The 12,581-nt window shown below is 25.4% G+C and overlaps 1 protein-coding gene across 3 annotated transcripts in view; it reads left to right on the top strand.

Moving 5' to 3' along the window:
* The window catches only part of LOC129980867 (ATP-dependent RNA helicase A protein-like), a 40,076-nt gene that overhangs the window by 15,814 nt on the left and 11,681 nt on the right, over positions 1-12,581 (top strand). For all 3 annotated transcript variants that reach the window (XM_056091308.1, XM_056091309.1, XM_056091310.1), the window contains 10 exons: positions 641-712; positions 812-953; positions 2,276-2,358; positions 2,623-2,779; positions 2,986-3,089; positions 3,625-3,723; positions 4,647-4,856; positions 8,696-8,769; positions 10,055-10,207; positions 10,316-10,476. In XM_056091308.1, the coding sequence (XP_055947283.1) occupies positions 641-712; positions 812-953; positions 2,276-2,358; positions 2,623-2,779; positions 2,986-3,089; positions 3,625-3,723; positions 4,647-4,856; positions 8,696-8,769; positions 10,055-10,207; positions 10,316-10,476 (1,255 nt within the window). The remainder of the gene's footprint in view (positions 1-640; positions 713-811; positions 954-2,275; positions 2,359-2,622; positions 2,780-2,985; positions 3,090-3,624; positions 3,724-4,646; positions 4,857-8,695; positions 8,770-10,054; positions 10,208-10,315; positions 10,477-12,581) is intronic.

Here is a 12,581-nt window from a genome sequence, read left to right as displayed (position 1 = left end):
ATCATACAATTTTTAATTTTAAGAAAATTAACTTGACTTACATATAGTATAAATTACATTACATATTATTACATATAGTATAAAGTTTGATGTGCATAATTGAAATAATTATATGAAATTCAGTCAGGCTAAGATAATTTTTGCTTTTAAATATTTATCTGAAGTCAAAGGAGTTATACTGATTTAAGAGAACTCTGCACTTCTATAATTATATTAGTTTATATTTTTATTGTATTAAGATAAACAAAAGAATTTAACTATTGCTCAGAGTATAATTTTCTCAGAACATTATGAGTAATAAAAAGAAAAGAGGATTTATGAAATTCATTTTAAGGCTTAAGTAAAAAGAAAAATTGCAAAAGAAAGGAAATCGCTCCATGCTGCAATACTAAGAAAGTTATTCTTTAAAGGAAGAAGTAAAATATTAAATATGTGCTAATTTATAGCTTACACAAAGTGCAAAATTCTTCATGCTCTGAAAATAAGAAAAAACCAGGATTAGAAACTTATCTGAAGACACAAAATGATAGGCAAATGAGGATTTTATTTAAATTGGATTAAATCTAAAATCTGAAATTTCTTTTTGTAAATTTATTAACTAAGTTGCTATAAGCATTTTTATTTGAAAATATTTTTTTAGGTATCTCAATACATTTTGGATGACTATTTAACTTCAGGATGTGGAGCTGATTGTTGTGTTGTAGTGACTCAGGTGATTAAAGTTTTAATTTTCAATTTAATACGGATATTAAGATGGAATTGATTGTAATTTTTAATTCCAACTATTATAGCTGCTTAAATTTTTTTTCAGCCTCGTCGTATCAGTGCTGTGTCTGTTGCTGAAAGAATTGCTGAAGAACGTGTAGAATCTCTTGGGAACACAACAGGATACAGTGTCAGATTTGAATCTTGTTTACCTCGCCCATATGGTTCAATACTTTTTTGTACTGTAGGTTAGTTATATTGTTTTTTTTATAATTGCTATTTTTTTATCTTTATTTTATATTTCTTTTATGATTGTTCTTTTGCATCTATTGATTAAAGTTAGTTAAAACACTATTATTTAAAATTTATTATTAAAATATGCATTATGTGGTGCATTAAAAATTTACAAAAAAAAAAAAAAAAAGCCTTTCTAAGACTAGATGTTTTATAAAAAGAATTATAATTCCATGAATTTCAGTTAATAAAGGCCTTTGTGAAGAATATTTGAATTAAATTTTTGAAACATGGATATATATTAGTTTGTTTAATCTCTGTTACAATGCAACAATGAACTCAATGAAAGTTGTGTATTTATTATATTTTTATAACTAAGATAACTATTATGAATATTAAATTAGATTGCTCTGAACAGGTAGAAAGATGTATATTTGTATGAATATTAGCATCTTAGGTTCAGTTTAATTATATCTAGTTTTTATTTTATTACTTGAAAAGAATATCTTTTTTTATTTTATTTTTAAAAATTAGCGAATTGTCATTAATAATTGTTGCTGTAAGTATGAATTTTCTGAAATATTTTCCAATTTTTAGAAACTTTCCTTTAAAATACAATTTTTCATTTGAACATATATATTTACTGACTTTTTATAAAAATACTATCCCTATATATGAGACCATAACAATCATATTCTCATATCTCAAAATACCTTGAACTAAAATTTATTCTATTCTTGATAATGTTACAATAGCTATGATCTCATGCATATATCGGAATAGTTTTTTTTATAATCTCCCAATGTGTATGTGTGTATATATATACACACATACATTATATATATATATAATGTTTCTAAATGCTTGTTTCAAAAACTTTTAATATTTTTTATTACCATAAGTCTTAAAATGTGCGGAAGATGTGTTGATTAACCTGTTGATATTAACTTAATTTAAAGCATACATTTCAGTAAAATTGGTTTCAAATCCTGATTAAAATAGAAATGAAATAACATTTTTCCCTATAATTTTTTTTTGGTAAAAACATCTTTATAGATATGCATTAAAAGATTTTTTAAACAATTTAAAGTATAAAATTATAATTATTTTATATTACATTAAATGGGATTTCATTCTAAATAAAATTCTTGATTGTAAAAAATCATCTTGGTAAGGTTTCATTATCAGTTTGAATTCATTAATACCTTTCCAATTATTGTTTTATTTTAATAATAAGTATGCTTATTTGTTTGGTGATTATTTTTAACTAATGAATTTTTTTAAATCTTAAATTTACATGTAGAAAACACAAACTTTTAATTCTATTTCTTACTAGGTGTTTTGCTTAGAAAATTGGAATGTGGTTTAAGAGGTGTATCTCATGTGATTGTTGATGAAATTCATGAAAGAGATGTGAATGTAAGACTTTTCATCATCTTAATGATACATTTTTATAGTAATTTTAATTATTTTAATTATTTTATTTAATATTTCTGCTAATTTTTTAAGTATATGTTCTTTTCAATTATTTGAATCTTTTTGAAATAAAGAGTTAAAATTAATTTTCTCCATTAAATTGAACTATATTTTCTCAAATTACTGTACATTTCAGATCTGTTTGATGAATTAGAATCATTAATATATACTAAAAATGCTCTTTGTAATATTGTTCTTTTTTAATAGTCTGACTTTATCATGGTTGTTTTGAGGGACATGGTGCGAGCTTTTCCACAAATGCGTGTTATCTTGATGTCTGCTACTATTGATACTACCTTATTCCAAGAATACTTTGGAGGATGCCCTATAATAGAGGTATCTGGAAGAACTTTTCCTGTTCAAGGTAATTATAATTTTAAATAAATAGTTGTATAAAATTGATAATTGCTGCACTCTTAATATTTATATTAACATTGCAATATTATTATTTAAAGACACAAAAGAACTGTGAACGTAACAGTTTGTACAGTTTATATCTATTTTTTATGTTTCATTATTAATCTAAATGTATTGTAAATTAAACAATTTTATATATTTTAAATATTTTAGAATATTTTTTGGAGGACTGCATTCAGATGCTGAATTTTGTTCCTCCTCCAAATACTAGAAAGAGGAGAAGAGAGGATGATGGTGTAGAAACAGAAGAACTAGATGTAAGAATTTTTATTATTTTGATCTCTTGTTATTTTATTCAAAAGGATGGGGAATCAGAATCCCCATATTTGTATAAGTAAGAATGAATTGTATTGTACGAATTTAACATTTGTGCAAATTTTATTCAAAGCCTTAGTAAATTATATTGAAATAATTTTATTTAAGATAATTTACTTAAACCTCTTTTCTTTTTTGCCCTCTTTCTTCCCCCCCCCCTTATTTATAAACACTTGCTTCAGATGTTCAGCTGAAATTTCTTGTGAATACAATAATAATGTGCATTAACATTATTTGGAATTTCAATTTTCAACTAGAAAACAGCATTTTAAAATCTATTTTATAATGTCATTTTTTCTACATTTTATTTTTTGTCCATTTAATTATATTAAACTTTTGTTCTTTGTAAATGAAATTTAAAATTTTAAATGTAGAAAATTTGTTATTCCTATCTCTTAATTATTATATTTTAGTTATTAATTGTTTTTGTGATTTTTGTAATTTTGCTAAAACAAATTTTATTCTTTCTTTCCCTAGGAAAATTTAAATAAAGTAATTGGGCCAGATTACTCGCCTAGCACCAAACAAGCAATGGCTTCTTTAAGTGAAAAAGAGATGTCATTTGAACTTATTGAAGTATATAATATATTATGTTTTTGTTAACTTATGAGACAAATTATATATAGTTGAGGGTAGATATCATGTAATGTGATATCAGTAATTCTGTAAATAGTTTTTAAGTGCATGCTGGATGTTTAGTCTATTTAAGAAAACATGAAAAAAAAATTAAACTGTAGTAAGTGTCAAAATTTCTAAATTAAACTTAGAATTTATTTTTCCTGCAAAAGCTAACTATTTTTGTTGGGTATTATATATATTTTTTAATGTTAGATTATTCTAATATAAAATTTGAATAAAAACTATTATGAGATACAGAATTTACAAAATTTTGGAATCTATAATTCATACTAATCTACAATATGTATAGTTTGTTCTTAATTCTGGCATAAAAGAAATTCATTGTTTCTAGATTTGTCTCTAATAAGTCCTTAGTTTAAAGCATTGTTAATTTTAAAACAGGTAAACAAATTTATATATTTCAATGAGATTAGTTAATTCATTATAGATTTTAAAGCTGCAAATTCATGTTTGCATATATCTTATTAATTTCTGTTTGTATCTACAAAAAAATAATGAAATATTCTAGATTTGAAACAAAGTAGGATAGATGTAAACTCGAAATGAAATCCTAATCCAAGGATACCATTACTTTCCTTTATATAAAAAACTAATGCAATTGCAGGAAAATATATGGTAGCACTCTTGTAATGAATTATTTGAGAATTGAAACTTTAAATTTGAGAATTATGCATTGATGTTTTACATATGAATTTCCTTTCTATAAAACTTTTTTATGGAATATTATATTTTTGTTCTTTTTTATGGAATATTATATTTTTGTTCTTTTTCATAAATATTGATTATAATACTTTCAGTTTGTACCCATTAATCTTTCATAAAAATTTGCATATTTTAAAATGTCACATATGTTTCAATAGGCTTTGCTGTCATACATTAAAAGTCTGAATGTACCTGGTGCTGTGCTAATTTTCTTGCCTGGTTGGAATTTAATTTTCGCCTTGATGCGCCATTTACAACAGCACCCCAAGTTTAGCACATCAGAATATTGTATTTTACCACTCCATTCACAAGTTCCTCGAGAAGATCAGCACAGAGTGTTTGAACCTGTTCCAGATGGAGTCACTAAGGTAATGTTTTTTTATCCTCAATTTTATATAATCTATTTTTAAAAGTAATTATATAATATATTACATATTTAAATAAAAGTTTATTTTTATTAATCAAACAACTACATTTTGAATTTTATATTTAAAATTTTAACCTTTACTAAATAATTTAAAATTTTAACCTTTACTAAATAATACCTGTGACTGAATTTTCAGATTAATGTTATCATGATGAATTAGGAGAAACTTCCTCTTAAAAGTATATTTTTGATGGAGGAACTGAAAAGAGCCCCCGCCCCCCTCGTTTTCAAAATGTTGGAATATTGGGTTTGAGATTTCCCTAAAATATCTGCAGGTGTAAAATTTTATCTTCTTTTCATTAGCAATCAACTTACCCATCACACATGGTGTATCTATATTGAACTGAGGAGTTAAACAATCAGTTATATGATTAAAGAGAAGATATTTTAATTTAATTAGTGAATAAACTCCTAAATGTGTAATTGGTGCATATATTTTAAAGCATATAAACAAAGATAAAAATTCTGTTGATGCATATATATATATATATATATATATATATATATATATATATATATATATATATATATATATATATATATATATATATATATATATATATATATAAGAAATAAGTAAGTAAGATACTTTTTCAAAATTACCTCAGATTTCAATTATATCTTATGTTAATTTGTTATTCATTAAGGGATTTGCTGAAATAATAATACCCTGGTAGTTATTAAGAATAATGCAAGGATTGTATCATTCTTTGAAGAGTAATCAACAAAATGTCTATCAATTAAAAATAAAATAATCTGCATTGTAGTTCTAGATATTTATACTATGCAAGAAGAGAAAAATTATGAAACTGTGAGTCACCTTTAAAAAAGTTATTATTATTTTTTTATGTGAAAATGTAGTTTTATTATTTCAGATTGTTTGATAAGCAGTCCAGTGATAAAGTCAAACTATAGGAAGTTAATAGTTAAATAAATATTTGATAATACTAATGAATTAATTTGTTTATATTAAAGATAACATTTTTCATGTATATTCTACAGAATACTACTATCTTATGTAGTTTAACATTAATAAAGCTGGTAATTCAACATTGATCCACATTTAAACTTTAAAAATCATTTTATTATTTTGATTCTTGTTGCAAGTATTGAAAGCAGTCTATAACTTTTATTTATTTATTTTCATTAATCCAATATTTGATTTTTCAAGATATAACATTTTTGAGTATTGATTTGCTGCAGTGCAAAAGTGTTTGCTGTGTAATTCTCTTTTCTAAAATATTATACTTAACCCTGTTTTGTTCACATTTAATATGTGAATATAGAATCAAGGCTTGTAGTCCAAATATTAGCTGGGTTGCTTTGGCACTAGGAGAACTGGGAAATTTGGGAAAACATAGGGAATTTTTTAAATTGTCTATTTAATAGGGAAAATGATGGGGATTTTTGATTTTTCCTTAAAAATTGGGAAAATATAAGGATATGAAATTTTAAATTTCTTAGTTTTTTTTTTTTTTTTTCATCTAAAAAATTCTGATCTCTTTTTATATTGCAAGAATAAGAGATCATCCTAACTCTAAAAACTAAATAACATTCTTGGCGATTAAACTGCTGAAACTCGACTCTTCTACTTGCTCTCCTTTTCTTCTGTATAGATCAGTCCATTTTCCAATATTGAGGAAAAATATTGTTATTAGAATAGTGACTATGGTTGTTTTAATACTAATGAATTACTGAAACCGAAAAAAAAAAAAAAAAAAAAAGACTAACAGAGTGTTTTACATTTGTGAAGTATATTATGGTGTGAAAATTAAGGCAAACAGGCTATATTGTGTTCAACTGAGGGAAAAGCCAAAGATTAAACAAGAACAAGTTTATTAATAAAACCGTAAAAATCCACCTAGGAATGCTCTTGGATCCTGGTGCTGTAGAGTGCCGTGAAAATGTTGGTACAAGCTTTTAAAATAGAAAAAGGTGGTGTAGTCACAAGCTTAACAAATGCGTTGAAACAGTAAAACAGACATCCACTATGTGGCACCACAAGGATACCATAAAAAATTTATTTGAATGCATATTTAAAAATTTTGCTATTTTAAAAGCTGCATCATGTTTAAATCTATAGTTATTAAAAATAATACACTATTAGATGAAAAATGAATGGTTGATTTGTTTCAACTTCTTTATTTCCAAAGCATAAATTTCTACTGCATGTTCTCTAATTTGAATTTTTTCATGAAAAATATTAAAAGAACAGCAAAGAACATATTGATACATTTAATGAAAAAAAAACTCGTTTAGATGATTTCTTTTCTGTTTGAAGTCCAAAGAATTTTCCGATTATTTGGAAGTCGTAAAAATAATTCTTGCATTTATACATGACAATGTGGCTGTGGAAAAGTGTATTTGGTATCAGCAAGAATATGCTTGTTGAAACTCTGAAGGAAGATTCTTTAATTGGTCTAATTAATTTTAACCATAATGCCATAAATTATTTTATAACTATATGATGCCATAAATTTTTTATGGAGGTGTTTTAAATTTTTTGACCTCAAGAGGCTTATAAAATAAGCAAAATTTGCTCTTGTGAATTTTTAGGAAATTGCATAGAAAAGAAAAAGTTCAGGGGAAGAAAGAGAATTTAACAAATGCAAATAGCTTTGCAAATTAATTTAAAAAATGAAATTGACAATTGTCAAATCAATCAAATTTGCAGAAATTGATGCTCAAATATGTAAATTGACAAACAAAATTTCTTTGTAAAGTTTTATGTTAAGAAATCATTAAATAATCAGTAAAATTAAGGACTATCATGCTCTTTACTTGTGTGACTTACAATTAACGAGCATGATTGGTAATGTATCCCCCTCTCTTATATAAATTTTTTTTGCATGTAAATATAAACCAGTTATTTTGAATAATGTTAAATTGTTGCTTCTTTTTCTTGTTTTTTCCACTCCTTAAAATAGTATTGCATTATAATTAACATATGAGTGCTGTTTGCATATTTCTTCTTTTTCTTGAATATATGTACAGCAAAAATACAGGATTTTTTTTTTTTCCAGATTTGTGAGGTAACTTTTGTATTGCTTTGCTTGAATTTTTTTTTTATTTCCATAGCACAGCAATTTTTTTCAGTCTATATTGTAATTATTATTGTTCAGAGAATAAATGAGTTACAAACAAAATTACTATAAGGACTATGATAAAATATATTCGTAAACTGCTAATTTCTTTTACTTTTACAAATGTATGCATTCAAAAGTTTTTCAAGAGTATCGCTTCTGAAATTAGATTATAACACCACTAGAGTGGTGTTGTAATCTGGATTAGATTACAGTACCACTTTAATAATATTATAATCTAAAATTTTTTTTCAGCCTGTTACTGATTTATTTACATATTTTATTCATAAGAATGACTTTCTTGTATCTTTTTGGAATACAATTCATAGCAGTTGTATCATAGGTTAAGTTAAAATTTGTTTTGTATCTTTTTGGCATTTGATTAGAAAATTCTGATTTTTCTCATGGACCAAGTATGGTAATGTTTCATTTTAGAAAGAGTTGACAAAGTTTGTTGGCAGTGGAGTTGTTACATGTACCATTACACCCTCTTAATTTATATGTTAGTTCATTTATAGCTCATAAGTCCTGTTTTTGTCTTTGGCCCAGTTTTTTTTTTTTTCAGTATTAATATGAGCAATTAAAACAAATGAAATTTCACTATTATGTAAAAACAATTTTTTAGCTTCATACTTAGTTGGTTTAATTGACAAAATATTAATTGAATTAATATTTTGTGTGCATTCTTTTCTTTTAGATAATCTTATCTACTAACATTGCAGAAACAAGTATCACAATTAATGATGTAGTATATGTCATTGATTCTTGCAAGTAAGTGACAAATTTTCCTTTTAAATATTTGTGTGAAATTAAAGTTTTATTGCTTCTTGAATATGCATACTTGAATTGATGCATTGGATGTGTATACTTGTTCATCAAAATGACTGAATTAATTCATATTGGGGCTAATCAAGTACTATGCAATAACATAAGTTTGAGGTGTTCACATCTTTGTTTATTTAGCACGTTTCATCTTTATGTGTAGCTTCTTATTCTGTTTGCGTGCTTTAATGCAGTGCTTTGAGAAAGAAAGTACAAGTAAGTTAGCTATTGTAAATAATGGGAAATGAAAAGGCTGAATTAATTGATCCTTTAAGTGTTCAATTATTCTTATATAACAGCTTTAAAGCTTGATAAATTCACTTTTAAGGGAACGAAGTAATTTTTTTGTATTCAGTCAAATCTGAAGTCTTTAAAATATTTTATCCTTGCACTTTAGGTCTTTGAGTTGAATATGGAAATCTAAAAAAGGCATTGTGCCACTTAAAAGTCTAAACAATAAAAGAACATTTTGAAAAAAAAATGTTAATGAACACAAATAAGTAAAGCATTTATGCATTCAATATAAACTAAAAACTTCCTGTTTACTGCCATTCAACATTAGATGCATATAAGATTTTTTGCAAAAAGCTTTGCAAAACATTTGCAAAGCATTTTGATTTTCTAAGAAAAGAACCAAACATGTTGCAGATAAAAATGAAGTATTGTGAGTCTTTTAAAGAGTTAATAAGCAAAGTATATAAGATGCAGTTTATTTCATGTCTGCAATAGTAGGCTTAAAAAAATATCAATAAGGAATACATCGAATCTGAGTCCAGTCCATTTGGAGGAAGTCATTGTTAGGCCCTTCATCAGAAATCTTGTTAGATTTTACTCTAGATTAATTTCACCTTTTAATATTTATATTAATTATTAATACTTTTAACATTTGTATCTTTTTTTAAGTGAATTTAATTTTTAATTTTTCTTATTTAGTGGTTGAAATTCACCATTCATTTTGTGGAATCATTACCAAATTGCTCTTAAATGACTTTAAAAAAAACTATGCTAGAGAAGTCTATTATTTTTGTATATAAAAATGTCTGGGATTCAATCTGATTGTGCTGTTTCTACATGCTTACCTATGTATAAGTGAAAAATTAAAAAGAGGGGGAGGTAGCTTCTAAAGCAATTCTTTGCTGAAACTTTTGCTTTTATTAGTCTAATTTTCTTTCTTTGCAAATAAAACTCAGTATTTAGATAGAATGTATTAACAATTATTTCATTCATGTTATAGGGTAAAAATGAAGCTTTTCACATCACATAATAACATGACAAACTATGCAACAGTTTGGGCTTCTAAAACTAACTTAGAACAAAGAAAAGGTAGAGCTGGCCGTGTAAGAGCAGGTTTTGCATTTAGACTTTGCAGTCGAGCTAGATTTGAAAAGTAAGTTATTTGTATTTTCAGTAAATTATTTTTGTTCTTGAAAAAAGAAATTATTATAGTTAGTTTAAAATCTGCAGTTAAATGAAATATTGTGATTTTTTTTTTTAGATTGGAAAATTACACTACACCAGAAATATTTCGCACACCATTGCATGAAATTTCTTTGGCCATTAAACTTCTTAGGCTTGGTGATATTGGTAAATTTCTCTCTAAAGCATTAGAACCTCCACCAATAGATGCTGTCATAGAATCAGAAGTTCTTTTAAGAGGTAACATTTTTTTTTTTGATGAATTATAATTTTTTTGCATTTAGCAAATTAATTTTTCTAATTATATATATATATATATATATATATATATATATAATATATAAAGTTATGGAATACTATAAATTTTAGTGTTAATTTATTGGACAATTCATTAATTTCATTTTAATTTTAATTACCAGTTCAGATGTTATTGTTTCTTTAATAAATGATTTTTAAACTTAGTAATGTTAATTTGGAAACTTTTTTAAACACTTTTTTTTAAACTTTAGGAACCAATTGGGATGGTGAAAATATTGTTTTTTAAACCACATTTTGTCCTTTTTTTAAAAAAAATTTATTTGGGAATCATAGTTCCTGGTGTATAATCTTTTGTTGCTATAAAAGTTCTATTCATTTCCTAGTAATTTCATATAACAAATACTATGCTCATTTCAAAAGTAATGGATGCTGGGATCCATCTAATGGCCTTTAAAATTCGTTCCAGCTTAAAATGCACATATGCATCACCTGTCCCAAGCTTAACTTACAGCAATGCACAGTTGGTAAACATGGCTGTGAGAGACGTTCGTAGGTGATGCATATATGACATGCCCATCATGAAAAGGTTAATAAATGATTTGAAAACATGGTAACATTAATTTTGAAATTCTTTTCCCTCATTTTTTTTTTTTTTTTGGAAACCTATCTGGACGTTAAAAATATTGTTTTTTATGCTACATTATGTCCATTTTGTTTTTTAATTTGTTTTGGGATCATAGTACTTGATGCATAATCTTTTGTTGCTATAGAATGCGATAGGTGATGTTACAAATTTTTTTGGTCAGTTTATTTATTGTATTCAGTTTCATAGAAATAAAATGAATTTTTTTATCATAGGAAATAATAAACTAAATCTGTGGCCTATCAATTGATTAATTTAGTTTATATGAATTTTGAATATTTCTTTGTGTATTACTTTCAGCTAAATAACAGAAACTGTGTATTTCACAGTTGTTTGTAATCATGAAGTAATAATTATTACAGTTATGAAATGCTTTTAAAATTTCTTTAAATTCTTTAATGTGCATTTTTTTCATTAAGTAAGTCTTCCTTGTTTCATGCTTATGTTTCATTTATCAAATTGATTCCATATAGGAATGCTACCTATTACAATGGCTTTCATGATACTGGAAATATTTCTATATGTCATTTTTGATCATGGAAAAATAGAACCCTAAACCACTTCTCATTCAAGCATTTATATAAAAGAATATGTTATAAAACTTTTGGTAAATTAACAGAAGAAGCATGTCTTTAAATCTGTTCAAATTACAGATTGAACAGATAAAATTTCAGAAATTAGACACCAAGAATCATGATAAAGCCTGTTTTAATTCTTAAGAACTCAAATAATTTATGATATCCTTGTGTGCATTATGCTTTATCTTCATAAGTTTGTGACTGTATAACTCAAGTAGTTATAAAATACAGTAAATCTATTCTTTATTCATTTTTATGGTGAATTTTTTTTTTTATCTTTAAAAAATTCTTTGTAAGGATCAGGAGTGACTCACTCGCCACAGCTATGCAGAAGCCAGATAAGGACTGTGTGGAAGGATTCTGTGCTCATGTATCTTTAAAAAGGGGATTTATCAAAATTTAGCTAAGCAAGCATTTATTTTGGCAGCATTATTTTCATATGATACTGCATATTCAGATTGAACAGATAAAACTTCAGAAATTAGATGCTGAGAAGCAAGAGAAAGGCAGTTTTAATTCTTAATAACTTGATTAATTTAAATACTTTATGTATTTGTTACTATAATATCTCTGTGTGTATTATGCTTTACCTACATGAACTTGTGACTTGTAAGTATTTCTGCTTAGATTGGAAGTGATGGGAATTTGAATTTTTATTTTCCTGTGATTCTCTTACAATTGAAATTAGAAGGATAATTCAAACCAGATGAAACATTGGATTCATCATGATAAATAATTTTTGTATTCAAAATTTTCTATTGTATACAAAGCTTAGAAGTTAAAAGCTGAAAAAATCATAGCCCCAGCTTTAATGGCTTTTTAATTTAAACTTCTAACATTGCTTATAAGCTATCATCATTTGCATT

Source organism: Argiope bruennichi, chromosome 8, assembly GCF_947563725.1.
Source record: "Argiope bruennichi chromosome 8, qqArgBrue1.1, whole genome shotgun sequence".
In the NCBI taxonomy this organism is placed as follows: Eukaryota; Metazoa; Arthropoda; class Arachnida; order Araneae; family Araneidae; genus Argiope; species Argiope bruennichi.
Note: the sequence above shows the minus strand (reverse complement) of the source record. Positions and strands in the feature narration are given on the sequence as shown.